Source organism: Gymnodraco acuticeps, unplaced genomic scaffold (assembly GCF_902827175.1).
Source record: "Gymnodraco acuticeps unplaced genomic scaffold, fGymAcu1.1, whole genome shotgun sequence".
NCBI lineage: Eukaryota > Metazoa > Chordata > Actinopteri > Perciformes > Bathydraconidae > Gymnodraco > Gymnodraco acuticeps.
Window position 1 is genome coordinate 111192 of NW_022989933.1, and position 20272 is coordinate 131463.

General features: G+C 40.8%; 2 protein-coding genes across 4 annotated transcripts in view; one reads left to right on the top strand and one right to left on the bottom strand.

Moving 5' to 3' along the window:
• The window catches only part of atp11b (ATPase phospholipid transporting 11B (putative)), a 56336-nt gene extending 47542 nt beyond the window's left edge, over window positions 1-8794 (top strand). The window contains 1 exon segment of the mRNA XM_034209984.1: window positions 5074-8794. Coding sequence (XP_034065875.1) covers window positions 5074-5155 — 82 coding nt within the window. The 3' untranslated portion in view covers window positions 5156-8794.
• Window positions 8795-11112: 2318 nt separating this feature from the next.
• On the bottom strand, window positions 11113-20113 carry mccc1 (methylcrotonoyl-CoA carboxylase 1 (alpha)). Of its 3 annotated transcripts, none has more exons than XM_034210002.1 (20): window positions 20018-20113; window positions 19803-19913; window positions 19188-19231; window positions 18360-18499; window positions 18151-18246; window positions 17883-18004; window positions 17421-17568; window positions 17221-17342; window positions 16990-17101; window positions 16375-16456; window positions 16164-16291; window positions 15861-16044; window positions 15510-15619; window positions 14597-14813; window positions 14423-14509; window positions 13976-14025; window positions 13343-13480; window positions 12772-12879; window positions 12251-12322; window positions 11113-12146 (listed from the first exon to the last, which is right to left on the bottom strand). In XM_034210002.1, the coding sequence occupies exons 2-20, from the start codon at window positions 19856-19858 to the stop codon at window positions 12015-12017; spliced, it is 2148 nt and encodes a 715-aa protein (XP_034065893.1). In that variant the 5' UTR covers window positions 19859-19913; window positions 20018-20113; the 3' UTR covers window positions 11113-12014. The 3 variants fall into 3 exon arrangements, with proteins under 3 accessions (XP_034065893.1, XP_034065894.1, XP_034065892.1); XM_034210003.1 differs by having other exon boundaries at window positions 20000-20018; XM_034210001.1 differs by having other exon boundaries at window positions 19803-20078.
• Between the last annotated feature and the right edge of the window lie 159 nt (window positions 20114-20272).

A 20272-nucleotide genomic window follows, 5' to 3' on the forward strand; every position in this document is an offset into this window, starting at 1 on the left:
GATCCGTTGCAGGTTAGGCGTACAACTGTGGTGGAGCAGGGTTTAAAAGAGACTGGTTTTAGGGTGTGACTTATAGGGTGGACAACGACCTAACCAGGAGAAAGGTGTGTGGATCAAGCCATCATGGACAGCTGTAATGATGTTCTTATTTACATCAAAGTCAATGTTAAGAGTGTTGAGTCACTTTTCTTTTAAAAGTCAGAACGGTGTAATGTCCACAGTGTATCATCATAAATATAACCGTTCACATTGTAACCAAAATCATAGAGACCTTACTGAAAACATTGAAAAGGCCATCCTTTCCTTGTTTGGCAGAAGCAGAATTTGGAGACCTGGTTCGATATACATGCATCCAACAGGTCTCAATAATGCACTGTAACCTGTCCTGTCTGGTTAGCCTCTACATTAGGACAGGGCAGAGATTAGCCCGTCTCTGTCATAATCATGTATACCCTGTCTGTCTGCTTTGATTCTGATCAATACTTCCTTTAAATCAGAGGTGTGGTGTCCGTATTAGCCAGTTTCTTTTTGTAGAACTGCCTACTCCTTAATGCACTTTAACAGATGACACCATTGTCTATATGTCAGTAATTAAGTTGACTTGCTTGTTTTATGTTGTTATTCATTGGAGGGCCTCACCATTTTTAGAAGAGGCCGGATAATGACTAGCTGAATCGTTTCTTATCCAAACGTCAAATGTTGCACATTTCTGTCCGTAAACTGTATAAAAAGAGATTTGGAAGAGCTGTATACAGTAAGTGGCGGGTTTTTGGACTTTCAAGCTGCGATCTTGCATTATGGGGGCCTGGCATTTCTGAGGGGTGAAAGTAATGACACATGATGTCAGTTGACTGCAAGAAGGGAGCTCTCACCAAGAGCAGATAATGTCTTTCTCTGCTGCAGCTCCACTTTGCGATGATGACACATCTATAACTTGTTGTTCTGTTCATAAAAAGCTCTTGCCTAGCGCAGCTTTAAAGACAAGTGCGCTGCGTTCACAGTCTGCCCGATCTGCAGTTTCAGTGTTATTGTCACTTTGTCTGAATCGCAGTGACTCATGGATTAATCGACCCGATCGGCCCTTTCTGCCGAGCAATCAATACTCTCCAAACAGCTGGGGACTCTGGGTATCGATCACATCAGTAATGAAGATGTAGCATTCTTCTTGTTGTTGGGGTGTGAGAGCTTTGCTGTGGCCCGCTCAGAGGCATGCATGTTTGTTGTTCATCACTGTGTGTGTGTTCAGGTTAGTGATAGCATGCAGGTCATAAAGGGGATGCACTGTTCCTCCCTTCAGCCCCTCTGGACAGCAACCTGCAGGTTCTGTGTTCTGCTTCACTTTAGCCTGGGAGATACATCTCATAGCAGAGACATGGAATGATGGGATGTGACATCTCTTTGTAATCAAAATAACGCCCTGTGAGAAATGAATTACCAACATTGATTCACCCAGTCAGGAGCATAACACAAGTCCTACATTTGAATATGTATACCCTTCTTTATTCTTCAGACAGAGGTGGGTGGGATATGCTCCGTGAAATAATCGATTTCAGTCAGGGTCACTTCGCTGAAAGAAAGGAAACGCTTCCCAATCGCTCCAGGGTCAGATTGCCACTAAATGCACGATTCAATTTAGAGGAATTTCTTCCTGTGGGAATGATTGATTTGTTTTCTGACCTTGGCACGAAGCAGCCAGTTGAATTCTTCCAACAGCAGTCAATGTGGACTCCTAGAAGGATGAACATGATCACAAGGAAAAAGCCGTGCGGTATACTGTAAACTCAGTGACAAATCAAAGACAAGTTGGATCTGAATTTGATTCCCTTTTCTCCTTCCCTCACCTCCTCACCTCCTCACCCAATCTTTGCGTTCCTCTACTTTTTCGTCTGGGTTTGAGGAAATACAACTGGAAAAGACAAGCTTGCCCAGATTTGGCCTTAATGCTAGGAAACTGCCTTAGGGGAAAGGGAACATATATACACCCAGTCCTATACAACATACTAAATGACTGGAAGGAACATATAATAAGCATATTTACAAACATATGTAAGACAAAACGTATATCTGTTATGTATTGGAAGCCAAACTGTAGCTGGCTGCTCGCTGCCTGTTGTTGCAACGCTGAATCATGGCTAGAGGCGTCAAGCACGAGCAGACGTCAGGAGTCAAAGAGCTTTTTGATAATAAAGAAGTGCTTTTTCATCGCCATGTCAAACTGATTTTACCCGTACCTTCGAATATAGAAAACAGGAGGGCTTTACGATTGGCAATTCCAGAAAGGCTTCTTAAACATCCAGGTACTTGAAATAAAGAAACGTTGTTGAAAGCATTTAAATACAATAAGCAGGCTTATATCCACAATACAACTATATACCAACAACAATAAAACATCCTACTTGGTGTTTCATACAACTTTAATTTTTTTGTATCTGTTTTGAACCAGAACTTAATGCACCATCATTTGAAACAATATATACAGATACAAACTCAGCTGCTTTCTAACATCTCTGCAGACATCTGCTTCTCCTAGAAAAGGGAGATCCTTAACCAGAGAGGCTGCTGGGAAATGTAGTCTGAGAGTCTTTTGTTCTTTGCTACTTACTGTTACTATTTGTCTTTTTCTACTGGATCCTGAAGCCTTATATGTGCTTCTGAAAAGAGGCCTTTTGGGGGTACGCTTGTGTGATACCCAGGGCTGTTCCAGGTGGGTGGAGTTTTCTTCTCCACAGGTTTAAAGACAGTATGTAACTCCACCTGTCTTGTCCACTATACTGGCTACAAAACAAGAATACCCAGACTCTGTCTTGTTGCATGGGGGTTGCTGTTGCCTTTGGTACTTTGTATACACTGTAAACCTGTATGTAACACACACCTCCTGTCTGCCTGTCCTTCTGTGTTTAAATCTGCATAATGTTGTTCGACCTTCCAGATAATTTATTCATGGCCTGTTTAACATCCCTGGTGAGCTTCGCCTTGTAAAAAATCTGCCTGTTCTGGTCTTTTCTCGGCTTCATGTTCCCACAAAAAGTGTTTTTTGTGCTTTGTTCAGCCGTAACCCGGGGAACAAAGATGCTTTCAGCCCTGAGATGTTTGAGGTTGACCTGGTAGAAAGAGAGCTGGTGATGTAGCACGTGGGGAGAGCCTCCAGTCAGAGCACTTTGAGTCATTGGCCTATTTAAAGTCCCTGGGTGGCCCCGTTTCCCAGGTCTTAAAACGCTTGTCTTCATCTCACAGAGCGGCGGTAAATGAAAGGTCATGAGAATGTATTAACGTTAAGCAGCTGACATTTAGAAATCAAGAAATATCTGAAGATGTGGATGGACAGGTGCAGTTCTCCTCTCGTTGTATGTTCAGCTACACATCTATTCAGGCGTTTCAGTCATGTGGAGATCAGGTGTAGCGGCCTGTGTTGAAGCTCCGCCTCTCTGCTGCTTTAGGGGAGACGCTCTGATCAGTGACCCCGGCCCTCTCTGATGTGAGTCAGCACGCTAGGGGTGGGTTGGCTGTGACTCGCATGTTGTATTTTCTCTTCTCGTCCAGCCCGAGGGTTCAGCGAGGGAAATGTTTTGATCGCTCTAGAAATGGATGAGTTTGTGTGCATTTTCCAAAGAAGATCCAGCTTGCTAAGCTAATAACAGAAAGTACTTTTGTCGTGTCTCTATAATACATGATATCATAGATTTTGTACTAAATGCATATTGTAGAGGAAACTTCTGTGTAGCTATGCAGTGGGAGTCACCGACTCAGGAAGGAGACACGGTAGGAGCAGTAGCTTTGATGTCAAACACATGATGGTTTATTTGGAGTTAACGGCCGGAGGATTCACATCACAAGTCCAAGAGTCAGAGGTTCTGACTTCACGGTAGAGTTGCCACGTCAATTCTGAAGAACTCTACCCCAGACCCATGTATTTAGCTAGTTCAGAGAGCATCATCAACATGCTGCATAACAAGATAGAATGATAACACCTCTATCAGCTGACGCCAACAGGCAGGAACAGGGAGACAAAACACTGAGAGCACAGCAGCCAAGGTTACAGGTGCCTGTGCTCAGTCAGGACAGTTTGAACTGATACACTGGGTCAAAGTTATGGGCCTTGGAAAATATTCCACAACACATATATGTTTAATATTGTGCGAGAGAAAGTCTGATTCGTATTTTTCTAGTCGATACCCGACTGAGCTCAGAGTATGGATGTGTCTTTTACCTGCAGAATCAGAGGTTAGCCCAGTTTATCATGAGAGTGGACATGTGAGGAAAGTATGTTGTTGATGCTTTATCTTCATTTTTTTTTTTTTATATATATATTTATGATTGGGATGATTTTTATCCATGAGTAGCTCAAGTCTCGCCTCAACAGGTTTCAAAATGCACAGTACAGAGAAATTACATGTTTCTGTACAGCAATGAACCCTAACCCTCGTTGTTTCAATTTGGAGGCATAAAGGTTATACGGGATAATTAGTTATCTCTGAACAACTTCATCAAAACTGAACTTTTGTAGTGACCTGAAATGTTTTATATGTTCCTTTATTGCTGTTTAAATGTCATAATGAACGGCATTAGCAGTGCAATGCCAACTTATCAAGGTTCCTTCCTCATAGTTCAATTAATAGCTTAAAATAACTGATGAAAATTAATAGCTATTATTCTGTCATATTACAATGGACTTGATATCTGTACGTTCTTTTGATTAAGTTATATGTTAACACACTTAATCTGATTCCAATCCTCTGCAAACCAATGAGTAAAGCGCAGCGGGACACAACAGAAATATTCCACATCACTCAAAATACATCTTTACATGTAACGATCTGAATCCGTTTGTTATCCTTAGACCTTAATAAGTGTGAGAAAATGAGGCGAGACTTAAGACACTCCTCACTAACACCATCCCACCCATTACTAACTCTCCATCCCTTTCTGCTTCTTCTCGCCTGCTTATGTAGAATAGAATCCCAAACCTTCAGGAATCAGTGTGTTATCTCCCCCCGCCCCCCGCCCCCCGCCCACCCCCCCACACACATACACACTCTCTCTCTCCTAACCCTCACTCACTGCTGCCTGTTTCAGGTCTTGGAGCGACACGGAGAACTTCTGCTCCAGCGACCGCAGCATCCTGACGCTGTCGCCCATCGAGGTCACCCACTGCTGACCCCCGGGGTGGCTGACTGTGACACACTGAGCTTGGGGGGGGCTCCTTTTTATGCGAACCCCTTACCCTGCAACCATTTCGTAAAGCTTCTCCGGTTTAAGATCAATGCTGGACGCAACGCGGTCAAACCAAAGGGCTTCAGCTTGTAGTAGTTTAATACCTGAACTCTAGAAAGGTTGAGAAGGACGTCAGATGGAAGCTTCTCCAGTAGGAAGACCATTCAGCGTTTGAGCGGCAACCGTTATCAGATTCCTGCTGTTCATAGGGTCCTTCGACATGATCTGAAACACCTTACTTAAAGTAAAGACATCTCTACTTTCAGATCAGTTACATAACTCTCATCGGGCTATTTATTCATCATTCTCAGCAGTCTTACGTACTTTGTAGACTCAAAAGATTTCTGGAGATCTGGACTTTTGCTAGCTAACGTCAGGCGGTAGCTAAGGACTTTATCCTGGTTTGGACATGCTAAATAAACCCAAGACAGGGCGTATAGAAACCAGCCGCCACAATCGTCCATGTAGCTGATGTGAGCTAGCAGCTTGTGTTGCATCAACATCAACTTCCTGTTTGAGCTGCACCTTGGACCCTCCCCCAGATGGAAAGGAAAAAAGCTTCCCAGTCGTGTAGCTTTCTGTTTTATCCAGACAGATCTCCTGTAATACTGTACGAGGAGATTCATCTCTACCAAAGACCAAAGGACTGAAGTGTGAAAGAAAAAGTGTTTATTTTTGTGCCTGATTGGACAGAAGCTTATATCGTTGTTAGGAAGACTGTTGTTATTGTGCTGCTTTCCCCCCCCCCCCCCCCCACCCGCTGCATTGCAGTGAAGCAGGCCGGCGGCTGGGGTCTGTTTAAAAAGCCATATATTTTCAAGAAGTTATATTCTAGGTAGATTCTAAAGAGGTACTGCAGATAGAAGCTGTGTTTCCAGATACGTTCCCCCAGAATGCCTTTTTCTGGCATCTCAGCGTTAAAGAACGTGATGCTCAGGGAATATTTAAGACAAAAAGGATCAATTTCTCCCTGCTAGAGTTGCCTGAAAATATTCCCTGAGCATCGGATGAGTTTTTATTTCAGCGAGACAGAAACGGCTTTAATGGAGAGATGCTTTTCCGGACCGCTGCTCGACCCAAACAGAAGAATGTCTCTACGTTTTAGAGGAATAGCTATATCAGATAAATATCATTCAGCTTCTACAGAGATGGAAAGAAAAGCAGAGCGTTTGCACGAATCACATATCAAAAATCACCTCGTGTTGTTTCTCAAATCATCGCTCATCGCTCACCATCTGGATCATTTTTTTGCCGTTACGTTGATGAAGTGTGTGAATGTGTGTGTTGGTGTGTTTCGATGCCGGGTGAAGTAAGGACGGTACGTAGCCTTGTTGTCAATCTCTATTGGACCTCAGCACATGTAGCCAGCAGGTCAAAGGTCAAAGGTTTCTCTTTGATGAATGGTTTTACCTCTTCTTCCAAAAAAAGTTGACTCCAGAAGTGAAATGTAGAAATGTTTCAAGACAACCATTTTAAACTTGACACGACCAGTACACACCTCAGTCATAGGATGTTTCTGTTGCTACGGTTACTGTTAAAAGAAAGTAAATATCATTTTTGTCCGTCAATCTTTGAATATCTTTGAAGTTTATTTCCATATGGTACACTTTGTTTGACCTGTTATATAATTTCTGACAATGAAAGTGTCTATTTATTATTATCGCGGTACTCTTTTCTTCTTCCTGTGTTTGAGTTTTTCTCTCATATCAATATGAAATGTGTGTTCTGTGCATGGCCTGAATGCAGCAACTTTCCCACAGTGTCTCACATGATCTACGTGTTGTTTGATCTGAAAGGCCATTCTGAAGTAAACAGGAAGTTAGTTATGTTCAATGATATGAAAGAGCAAAACAAAACTTGGAAACGTTAAGTTACATTACTCAGAAACCTGTTTCATTTCCTTTTCTTAAACATATCCGTTCATATCTGCTATTAAAATGTCTAACTGGATAAAACTATGATACCTGTAATCTGTGCCTGGATTAGGACAAATACATGTCTCTGCTGCAATGTCACACATAAAGGTCTGTTTCCTTATAGGAGCACTATTCTCTGAATTCTAAGAAAATACAACATGCTATTGAGTTGCATTGTGGGTATTGTTTGAACGTAGGGGCACATATAGGTTTAATTTAGATAGACACATACAAGGGATTCAAATCAGGATGTATCTTGGATCTGCTGAGTTAACCCCCATTGTTGTTTCTGTATGCGAGTCAACTAAATCCAGAAGCACCCCTTAGATGCCTTTTCAAATACATTTTCAAAAAGAAAGTAGAAAAAGGTCAAAGTTGATGCAGCAGAGACTTTGATATCCTGAGTGTGAGGGAAGACGAGTCCTGCCTGCCAGAGACAGCTCTGATGCCCCCTTGTGCTCCACTCCTAATAGAAGTTATTTTAAATATGATAGTTCAATCTATAATTCTATAAGAAATAAGCAACAATAAGTTATGAGCAAAATATGCTTCCCATAAGATTTAAAAATAGAAAAACACCAGAAATTAATGATGGATAGGGTTTTTATTAATAAACACTTTAATTACAGAATGTCCTTTCTCTAAAGTAAAATACAATGTAATAAAACCCCCTATTGTGAAAAGACCCATTATGAAGTTCAATTTAATAAACAAAATATATATTTTCATTGTGTATCCAGGTACAGATTCCTTTAAGTACATGTCATATGGATATTGGCACTAGAGATACATCTATGCTTCTGTTAATGCAGAAAAAAGAAAGTGTATTTTGTAATGATGGATTGTGACCTTAAACACAACCTGATTCTCCAAAGCGTCAAAGCACTGATGTCATCGAAGCTTCATCACAAGGAGACGCCGTGTTTGGATACGAGGCCTCCGGGGTATTTCTAAGAGCAGGGGATTACCCGGACACATAATTCAAAAGTTGTCATTTAATATTTGATGGAGTCTAACTGCAGATGGGGATCAGGTCATCCATCAGAAGCACCTTCTAGGTTTAATAAGGTATTTTATCAAGAGCGGTTAATCTTCTGTCTAAAACCAAATGCTTCAGAACACATTGGCTTTGTATCGTAGAGTAAAGAACAAATGAAAATAGAAATGTGTCTCTTCTGGTTAGTCTTATTACATCCAATCTACACAATCATGTAGAGATCCTATTGAATATATAGTCATTGTTAACATAAACAGTAGGCCCCTACAAAGGTTCTAACTTTAACGGTAATGTTCGGACATTTTGAACTAAGAAGTTGCCGTCAGTGCGGCGATGCTTTGGAAAACTCAGACTGCAGACTTAAATCAAATAATGTTTCCACAATTGGATAAGCTTAAAAGAGGAATCTAAATTAAAATGTCAATCGATCCATTCTGTGCTGCAAAAGGTCATGTGACTCAGCTTCAGGCAGAACACCATCATGTTTCCTCTGTGCTCTCATTGGTCAGCCATGCTGCGTCGGACGGTTTGATGAAGCTCCATCATCTTCATCTTCTTCTGTTTATCTGTCGCTGTGTGTCCTTCCTCCTCCTGTCTGTAAATCTGTCTTATAGCTGATGTTTATGAAGATGCGGTTCTATTTACAAAATAAATACATTTTTAAGAAACACTTCTGTGGTGTGCGACTGTTCTTTTTAAAAAAAAAAAAAAAAATTTAAAGTAATGGAATGTATGTATTTCAAATAAGGTCAGGGAGGCTGTGGTGCAGTGGACTAGTGCGTTGGTGTTCAGATCAGGGGAGCACTGGTTCAAACCCCACTGCAGTTAGCATGTCGTTGTGTCCCTGGGCAAGACACTTTGGATAAAAGCGTCTAACAACGTAGACATGTAAAGTCTGAATATAGTGCCATATACAAAATAATGAAAAGGTTATAGTATAGTATGCCATAATAAATGTATTAAAAAGATAATACCATTTCATAAATAATTTCTTAGTATTGTATGCACTAAAGTAAAAGTCAAAAATAATATTTTAGAATAGTACATCCAAAAATGTCATACTACACTGTTTTAAGAAATTCAATTATATTTCAAAGGATATAATTGGCATTCAAAAGTGATACTACAGTATTCCATAAAATGATCATTAAAAATAACATAGGAAAAAACTCAAATGTAGTAGCATGTCATAAAAACATGTCGTAAAAAGTCATAAAATAATATGGCATAAATAAATGTCATAGTATAATATGCCATAGAAATTGCTTAAAAGTTTAAAGTTATCATGTTTTTTTTATGACACAGTTGTATAGCACGTCTTACAATACATTACGTCACCCTATTTGTGTGCCTTAAAATCATACACATAGTAAAAATATCAAAATATATGTCATTAAAATGTAATTGTAATAGAATAGAATGTAATAACAAAAAGATAAGAGTATTAGTCATTATAAAAAAATATTATTTTGTATGCCATAAAAAGAATGTTGAAAATGGTGTGCCATAAAATGTTAACGTGTAGTCTGTAGGTCATGACGTCATATTAGGGTCTGCAATACAACGTCATAATATAGTTTGCCTTAATTGAGTAAGCCATCAAATGTCATATCACTTTTATGACTTGTACTCATACCATAAAGCCCCGAGCCTGTTTTTCAGGTCTCAGGCTTCTAAAAGGGTTAAATTAATAATCTTTTTTCTCAAAGCAAGGTTACACCTGTGAGTTGGATGTAGAAGTGTCAGAATCCATATAGATGTTTTTATTTTAAAGTAAATTCAGATTGAACACAGTAAAAAAATGTAAATTATTGTGTCCATCCAAAAAAAAAAATTACTTATAGTAAAAACCACCACTAAAAGCTTTAGGAATCCAAACTACAACATATAATAAGTACCCTGTATCAAGATTGATACAAAACAAGTTCATTTTGACCTTTTTAGAGAGATTTAGCAACAAAAAAAACACTTCTGGGGTCATTTGGGTGGATTTGACCTATCTCTGGCCCCCCTTGCTCGATTTTGCTGATTGACATCTCTTTCTAACCGTCAGAGCCAATGGAATCGAGGGGAACGCCCACATACTCCTTATTTGGTCATGTGTGTGAGACTGCCGCATAGCCAAGACCGGAAGCTGCGATAACTCTGGTGGCTACCATTAGCAGCTAACTTTTGGAATTATGGATTATAAATAATTTGTTCAAATCCACAGAAACATTATCAACCTATGGATTACCCGATTCAGCCGCGTTTTTTCTCGTTTTAATGCTATTGAACACGTCTTTTGATCAGATTGACAGCTACGGTGAGACGATCTCCCGTAAAAGCTACGTAAAGGTACGTGTTGTGATGTCTGTGTTTGCTTCCCCTGTCCGAGTTCGGATCACTCAGTGATGATATATATATATACCCAAATAATCTGTGGAACCTCAGCTTTAATCGGATATCTTGTATGTACAGCTACGATAAGTAATAAGGGTATCTTTTATCTTGAGTTCTGTGCCAAAGTGCGTTAGCATTTTTCGCTCAGGGGTCATTTAGATGCTTCTTATGAGACTTGTGTTTTGTTTTGGTTAAAATTGTTTGTATCGTCAGTTAGCTGAGATTCTTCCCGTTAATCTGGTGTAACACATTAATAGGTTCTTAAATATTAAGATGCCCTGAGACAGTGTCATGAAGAAAGAAAAAAAATAAGTCCCCGCCGAGTGGGGCTTAACAGGTTAAAATGTCATAGTATAGTACCGGTATATCTTTTTAAAACATTTCTTTAAAACATCATACTATAGGAGGTCATCAAAAATGTTCTAGTATGTGTAATAAAAACAGGATGTAATGGTTTGTCATAAACAACGTATTGGGGGAATTAAGCACCTGACTCAAGGCTGGTAAAGCTCAATCCATGACAAAAGGATTAAGAGGAGGGAAATGTGTCAAACTAAGCAACCCACCTTCGAACACTTCAAGAACAACAAGAATGACGATGCTGTGCATACTTTAGAAACATTTTTATTACAGTATTTTCTAGTCATCTGTCACATCTGCAAAATGAACACAAGTGATCATCAGTTTAAATCTACAAGGCCTCAGAACACAAGTTAGTAAAAAGAGAGCGATCAGCGGAAACACAGAAACTTCCTTCTGTCCGTGACACACAGATCATACTTTACAGGGCATCATCAACTAGGTCTCAGAAGATGGGAATCTTTTCATCATTTTGGAGTGTTGTTCTACCTTTCTCTTTTTGTCAGGCTACAATCTCGTCAACAACAACAACAGGGGCCGAGCAGATCCGTTTTATTTTTAATAATAATCACACTTTCAGGGGAAATTATGAAGAGGTGGGAGTCAGTCTGGAAGCACAATTGAACAGTTTGCACTAATTCTAACTAACTGATTTCACACTTTATCAGATTTGCTTACATATAAGTGTTTAATGCCGTCACCTTGTAAAGACCAAGAAGTACTCACTGTTCTGAACAAGATAACAACTTAAACTAACATCACTGACAGAAACAAAGAGAGGAGACATGGGGAAAGGGGAAAAGGCAAACAGTTGCCAGAGCTTCATTGATTCAAGAATATAAACACAAGAAAGAGAAATCAAAATAAAAGTGCTATTCTAAAGTGTGTAAGGCAGCTGAGAGACTGATGTGGTGTTTACCGAGCAGCTGACACACAAGTCAAGCCCAAAAACATTGTAGGTGACTTTACCAGCTTCTACCCTTCCCTAGGGTTTTCTGTCTAATCCAGACTCACTCCAGATCCCGTCTCATCTTCAGAACACCAACCATTTCCAGACTCCCGCCCCCTGCAGCTGTCTCACTAACTAGCTCCGCCTCCCTGCCACCTTTCAGTGTGTGTTTAGGGCGTGGTTGTTTGTCTGAGTCTGTTTACTGGCTGCTCCCTTCCTCCACCTCCTCTTCCTCCTCCAGTTCGATCAGAGGAGCGTGCCGATTGGCCTGCGAGCCCTCGCTGAAGAAGACCCTCTTGATCACACCTGCCTTAGGGGCCCGGATCGTGTGCTGCGTAAACAGAAACAACTTTAGCACAAACGCAGCAGTGTGTGTTAAATGTGAAATGGTAGAGTGTGTGTGTGTGTGTGTGTGTGTGTGTGTGTGTGTCTCACCTCCATCTTCATGGCGTTCATGACCATCAGTGCGTCTCCGACAGCCACCGTGTCCCCGGCCTTCACCATCACCTGAACACAGCACAGAGTTGTTTTGGACAGAGGACACTCACTCCAGAGGATACATGTGTTGTTGAGGAACTAATGTCCGTCTTTATTACTTCCTGCTGGAATTATCCATTAAAATGTAATGGCCAGGTCTACTTTGACTGCCATCATTTTGAACAGTCTGCTCTCTCCTTCAGTTTATTACACTGGCTGCCGGTTCATTTCAGGTAAACAACAACACTCTGAGGTGTCCCCATAAATCAAATGTAAGGATGAAGAAATTGCATTTATTTCTCAGGTTGACTTGTTTTTGATCAGAAGGAGTGCATTACAGTGCTTATACAAACAACAACAAGGTGTGTTATAATCGTCATTTATTCTATTCTGCAATTGCTATTTGAGAAAAAGCAGAAGAAGAAGAGAAGACTGAGCAGCTACAGCTTATTATTATACAATTACAAGTGTATCCTCACCTTCTCTATGGTCCCGGTCATGGGGGCCACCGCTCCGCCCTGGGCCCCCGCCCCGCTCACAGCGGCCAGGTACTTTGGGACAGGCACGGACACCTGCGAGCTGCCCTCCTGCAGAGAGGAGTTATAACATCTCTTATTTGGGGAACTGAACCTGCAGTAAATCAACTGTAAACAAGGCAAGCTATCTAATAAACAAATACACATTTTAAATCGATTTATGAGTGAGAAACAATATTACTTAAGAGAGAAGAATTATGAATTGTTTAATCTTATGTGTTGCTACATTTACTTTAAGGGTTCTGTTTAGTTATCAGGCAAATCAAACTACTTAATGATGGTTTCCAGGATAATGCGAGAACCGTTTTTCACCTTTTTCTGCATTTAATGGACAAAAAATGTCATTCCTGAACTAAATAATAGGCCGATTAATCGATATAACAAACTTGTATAAGAACAATGTGAATCAAAAACAGATAGCACATTTTAAGCATTAACAGACATGAGTAAAAATAAAAGTAGAAAAATGTGCAGCTACATTAAGGTGACTCCAGTTAGTGTTGGCAGGACGTACCGTGGAGAACAGATGCACCGTGCTGTCCAGGATCACCAGTTTGGGACGAGACTTCACGCCGTTGACAGAGCAGTGGAGGAACGACGCTCCACCTTCCAGCTCCACCTCCCCGGTCACATGGTACACCTCGTCGCCAAGCTGATGGATTAAATATGTTAACATCATATGAAGGTTGAAAAACATTACATACAGTTAATGTAAGGGATTTGCTGTTGGTTCACCCAACTCTTTTTCTTAAAAACAACCACAGTGGTTTTACGATTTAAACTCAAAAGTCCAGTTTTTTTCTGGATTTCGTAAGAGCATCTCACAGCCATCATTAGTGAGAGGAGTTCAGGTACTCCGCTTCCTGATAAAGATCACTTTCAGATTGGATTCAAAGGTCCAGAAAAAGCTAATTAGTTGCCCTTGATTCAGATGATTCTGTCCAACTGTTATTCCTGACGTCCATCAGGCATGCTCAACGTTCAAATGAAAACACGTTGAATTAAAGGAAAGTAAATTAAACTCATCACAACAGTGTGAGCTCCAGCTGTCATAATACCAAAAGGTGAACTGCCACTTTCATAAATCACTCGTTTGTTTCTCATTAAAGCACCAAGATAGTTTTTTACAGGACACACTCTAGCTCACCTGCATTGTGTAGCTGCCATCTTTGCTGTACCCAACAACCACCTCCACTTCTAAAAGACAACAAAAACAAGAAGAAAAGTTTGTAAAACAGGTTTGAGAGGAGGAAAGTCATTTAAGGGGGCCTCTAGCTAACCATCATCATCACTGATTTACATTTGGCCTTTTGCCGTGACATTTATAACAGGAACCCTGAATAATGAACATGACTTCATTACCAAACTGCCAGAGAAGATCAGCTCTGAACTTCATTATTCAAACAGCCATGAAACAGTGATGAGTCTGACTTTATTCATCTGCCTGTAAAAAAGGCACTCACAACATTTCCAACTTAAAGTTAAAGTATCTTATTTGAATCGCTTTTGTGTCTAAAGGAAATTACCGTTAGAAAATAAAGTTATAATGCAACCACTAGGGGGCAGTAAAGCCCACCATAGACCTCTGACTTACTTTTGTCTCCCAGCTGTAGCGTCATGTTTCTGTTATACTGAATGTTGCTCCTCCAGCCACTGCTGGATCCGAACGGGGAGAAGGGGTCTGAAAAAAATCCAAATCACGTCATTGCACCATTTATTTAAATGTTCAAATCAAACGTGGTAGATATGTGTGGTGTTCTCCGCCCACCATTGGAGGCCTGTACAAACTCCTGTGTGTGTCTCCTCTCCTGCAGCACCAGGCCCAGGGCCGCCTGGCAGATGGTCTCCCCAGAGGGAGCCCTGGGAGCGGGGAAGAGGTCGGCGTAGTACTGAGGGATGAAGCTGGTCGTCACGTTTCCAGCCTCAAACTCAGGGTGGCCGGAAAGACTCAGCAGAAAGTCAATGTTAGTGTTCAGTCCCACGATCTGAGGACAGAGGAGGCAGAGACAGTTAAATCACAGAGCCATGACTTATTTGTAGGCAATTTTGCATTTATTTGTTGTAACACTTTAGTTAACTGCTTTCATATATTTTATACATCTATATGTGTCCCCTCTAAAGAGATTCTGAAAGTTTCAGGAAAAAAAATTCCCTCTCTTTTTGTCCTGATCCATTTATTTAAAAGCCTGTCTGATAATGAGCTGATCAGATTTTGGCCACTTTATGATGTCATAATGATTGTTTGGCTAGTGTAACCATTAGCCAATCACCAACCAAGGTAACCCCCCCCCCCCCTTATCACCTGAATCTCCTCCTAGAGCACCATTGTGTTCTTTCTAACCAAATCTCTCTCAGAGGGGCGTGGGGAGGGGCTCCTTATTTTCATCTAAAGTAACAGACAGAGAATCAGCACTTTTGAAACAGGGCTGAAACAGAGGGGATTATGGGATGCTACAATGATCTGTTTGGTGCCAAACACTTCAGAGACATGTTTTGTATATATCTGAGACCTATAATATATTGATGAAAAACAGCATAATAGGGGAAACTTTAATACTGTATTTGTTTCACAGGTTTAGTTGCACGACATGCATAGCATCATCTGACGGTGTGTGTGTGTGTGTGTGTGTGTGTGTGTGTGTGTGTGTATGTGTGTATGTGTATGTGTGTGGGTGTCTTACATTGTATTGGCGTAAGCAGTACCGCAGCTTCTTTAAAGCAGCAGAGCGGTCTTCCCCCCACACCACCAGCTTCGCAATCATCGGGTCGTAATGTGCCGACACCTCGTCCCCTGAAAAACAAACACACGATAAAGGGGCAAAAAAACTACTTTATTTGTCACTTATTCAGAATGATTTACTCTCGCTCTTTAAACGTACAGAGAACAAAGGTCATGGTAGTTTTAGACAGTTCAGCTATTGTAATACCGTTAAATCAGGAAACGTCATAAAGGACTCTAAATCCTGTATCGTTATATAAAGAATTGAAACCCTCAGTATAAAAACAACCACAGTTAGACCTTGACTCCTCACCTTCCCTGACTCCAGTCTCTATGCGCGTGTGTTGGTCTGCTGCCGGGGTGGAGAGGTGCAGCAGAGGCCCCGCCCCTGGGAGGAAGTCGTTGTTGGGGTCCTCGGCGTAGATCCGAGCCTCAAAAGAGTGTCCCCTCAGAATGATGTCATCCTGGAGGAGAGGCAGGCGCTCCCCTGCTGCCACCTGGAGGAGATTTACACAGAGTGTTGGATTTGACTGAAAATGTAACTCCTTCAGATAAAAAGAAAATCTTTGGAGCATATATTCCTCCCTCTTTCTTTGCTCTCTCCCTCCTGTCTCACCCTGAGCTGCCACTCCACCAGGTCGGTCCCAGTGATCATCTCAGAGACGGGGTGCTCCACCTGCAGCCTGGTGTTCATCTCCATGAAGTAAAAGTTGTGCTGGGCGTCCATTATAAACTCCACCGTCCCTACACAGGAAGACAAACAATACGATGTTGACATGCCGTGTGTTGGGAGTGAGGGGCTGTGGGGAGGTGTGCAGGGGTCTCACCTGCCCCTACGTAGTTGACAGCCTTAGCCGCTTTAACTGCTGCCTCTCCAAGTTTCCTCCGAACCTCAGGACTAATGTCAGGCTGAAATCAAGGAAAACAAAATACGTCAAAACATTCAATAATTGACACAAATATATTCCCGTCAGGATATCTGTTTAAAACTATGGATAAATGTGAGAGGTTTACACTATAGCTTTTTTAAACAAGTGCAGCAGTAAACTCCATAAACCTAGCTCACTAACATATTAAAAGAAAGACATACATGTGTGCTCTACCAAGAAAGAAAGAGTAGTAGATTTCATATTTCTTGTTTTAACTTGTATATGTTTACATATGTATAGAATTTTGTTTATCTGTGTGCGTATTTAATTACGGATTTATATTTTTTTCTTTATCCTGCAACTGGATGCCTAGCGGGAGGGCTACCTCAGTATAAGCTGTGCTTTCTGCCCTCCGCTTAAAAAAAAACACTTAATTTTAACCAACATATTTAATGACTTCATACTCAAATAGCAAATCCACATTCAATCTCAAGAGAGATATGCCCGTCAGTGTTCAAATGAAATTGAATTTATGTACGAGTTCCCTCCTGAGTCAGTATTGATTTAGCTCACCCCCGGCGCCTCCTCTATGATCTTCTGATGTCTCCTCTGGACGCTGCAGTCTCTCTCAAACAGGTAGACAACGTTACCGTGCATGTCCCCGAAAACCTGCACCTCCACGTGTCTACAGGAGACATACATTCAATTGTGACTCAATGTGTAAATAAGCATGGAAAGGTGGTCAAACTAACACTAACTGATTGAGTCAAATGTATTATAGTTGTTATTAAACATAACTTTTACCTGGGATCCTCTACAAATTTCTCAACCAGCATGACATCATCGTTGAAGGATTTTCTGGCTTCTCGTCTCGCCGACTCCAACTGTTCCAAGAACACCGAGTCTGACCGTGCGATACGCATCCCCTGAACACACACACAGTTATTCTATGTTTCCTGAAGTTTCTTTGTCAAAGTTATTTAGGCTTTTTGGCATCCTCTGACCTTCCCTCCTCCTCCACGGACTGCTTTAATCATCACAGGGAATCCTATCTGGGCCGCCTCTGCTTGCAGTCTCTCATTTGATTGGTCCTCTCCATGGTAACCACCAATGATTGGCACCCCGGCAGCTGACATGATGTATTTGGATGTGCTAAAAAAGGAGAAAGCATTTAAAATGAGAAAAAGTGAACAATTATTGCTATAAGTGTCAAAGTCAATTTTACTACAGCAAATTCAAATTACATTCCTAATTTATTTATTTTCTTCGCCTAAAAGGGACTTTATAGTTTGTAGAGATAGACCCTCTGTCTTTGGACCCTCAAAGCAGATCAAAAACCTCCACCCAAAAAACTGGGGAAGAAACTTTAGCAAGAGTAAATAATGCCTCCTTTTGAAATCACAAATAATGAATCATTCTAAATAAATGTGGAAAAGATGAAAATGTACATATTTGGTGAGTGTTACCTTTTAATGCCCATGTCTCGGATGGCAGAGGAAGGTGGCCCAATAAATATGATGCCTTCCTGTTTACACGCCTCCGCAAACTCTGTGTTTTCTGACAGGAAGCCATAGCCAGGGTGGACAGCCTGCACACACAAACACGCATGTTTAACAACGTCAAAGTCCCTTGAGATCTCAACGGGAAATAAGACACGAAGGACAGGTTGATAAGACCTGAAAATAATTATCTCCCATTTTATTTTAAAAATACTTCAAGTATGGGGTTACTCACATGTGATCCAGACTTCTTTGCCACTTCCAAAACTTTCTCCATCGACAGGTAACTCTCCTGGGAGGGGGCGGGGCCGATATGATAGGCTTCATCTGCCTACAAAAAACAAAAACAAAGAAGAAATAAGAAAAAAAGACCACAAAGTCTGAGAAGCAGATGTGTACACATTCACACATCTTTTGCAAGACTTAAGTCAGCCATCATCTCACCATGGCCACGTGCATGGAGTCTCTGTCTGCGTCACTGTACACAGCCACAGAGCGGACGCCCATCTTCTTGGCCGTGCGCATCACACGACACGCAATCTCTCCTCGATTGGCAATCAGCACCTTCTCTATCCTTCCCACCTCTGCAGAAAGACAGACACTTTAACGATGAATAATGGTCTACAATTTTACTTTACAGCAGTCAACACCTCACTAACTAATTCAAAACATTGTATAGGGCTTGCAGACACCACTGTCCAAGGTCTGAAGAAAACAGATGTGCTACATGCGGATCAAACAAAACAAAACTGTGCTGTAATGTTTGATCCACAGTGCAAACCAGATACTACAAATAACACATCAGTCAGATAACTAATCGGCAACTTTTTGAATAATCAATGACTGGTTTTAGTCATTTGACAATAAAAACCCAATATCATCTATGCCATCAGCTTTTCAATGTTATCTTTCTGCTTTATAACACTACGATGATAATATCTTTGAGCTGTGAACTGTGTTCAAACAAAACAGGCAATAGCTAATTGAATTGTTGGGACTAGAATTGTTCTATTTTCTTAAGTTTAATAGACTAAATGAAATTGTTAAATAATTAAATAAGCGGCTGCAACAGTATCTTTTTTACTTTAAATAAATAAACTCCTTGCAAAATATACATAATTGTGGTATTTTAGTGCTTAACCTCAGACCATAACTCTGGCTCCCAGAGGGGAGAGCTAAAGTTTGAATACCAACAATGTAACATCTCTTAAATTGCAACACGTCCCCAACTGAGCCATGCTTGTTTATTCATGTGCATATGTCCTCACTCACCTCCTGAAACGAACCTCACGCCTCTTTTGGTCCATGACAATTTTCTGAGGAGAAAGATAACAACAACTTTAGTGCCATTCAAATCTCTGCATGGCTATAAAGTGCGGAGAAGATACTAAATAGACAAAAAACTATTTAAAAAAAAAAAGCACATACAGTTAAGAAAACTGTAGTCTTAATAAATAGGCTGAATGTGATACATATAAAAGACTAGTGTCACAGGTAGAAACACAACAGTGTGCATGGTGTACAAGCAGCAACATTAGCCATGCTAGCTGGCAGTTTGCTACCTTTATTTAACCTTGCTCGGCTCTTATCCGTTTCATTAGCTCGCATAATGGTAAAAAACCTATTCAACAACACGTTGAAGCTGACGGTAAAACAACGTCCTGTTGTCATGTCCAGCCATCACGAGCACCAGCGAATAATAAACAAAGTGATGCGTAGCAATGATAGCTGCACAAATGCATCCATGTTAGCTCAGACGTGGAATAGCATTGCAAACTTGAAAGCTAAAAAAAGGTCAAAAAGATGCTGGTTTGTGTAACACTACGTAAGAAGAGCAGACTGCTTTAGGCAACATCACAACTGACTGAATTGCTTAAATATACTCACTGTGTGAATATCCTCAGACCCTGCAGAGTTGGGAAACTCAGAATAACTGCAGCCATAGCTACCAGCTGCTGAGGTGATAGCTATCTGCTAGCTAACTCACTAAATGACCGGCTGAGGAGGAAAAGGCGAGGTGTTATATTACACAGTTCATACACAGTTTGGTGATGATTTCAAAGAAGCAAACTACTCAACCGAACCATGAATAATATTCCGACCTTTTAAATGTTACACTGGCACTTGTAAAAGCAACAATACAGGTCTAAATATCTGTAGTATTATTTTTGACCTTTTAAAGGACTCGTAGTGACGAGGAGCCAATGAGAAAGAGGGATATGGAGGTGGGGAGGACGCTGCAGGGAGCACTTAGCGCCAGCAGAGGGCAGCGTTTCTCTGTCACACAGGTAGAGAGAATCCCACTTATAATACATTTAAAACATATTAAATGATGGAACGGAAAATAGATGAAAAGT

What these genes read in the sequence shown, in the direction of transcription:
- mccc1 (XM_034210002.1), bottom strand. Translation starts at nt 19,858, where the DNA reads ATGGCTGCAGTTATTCTGAGTTTCCCAACTCTGCAGGGTCTGAGGATA. An exon ending in CAAAGAAGTCTGGATCACAT is followed by an intron (nt 18,005 to 18,150) that starts GTGAGTAACCCC and finishes TTGTGTGTGCAG; the next exon opens with GCTGTCCACCCTGGCTATGG. An exon ending in ACTGCTTACGCCAATACAAT is followed by an intron (nt 14,814 to 15,509) that starts GTAAGACACCCA and finishes CTCTGTCCTCAG; the next exon opens with ATCGTGGGACTGAACACTAA.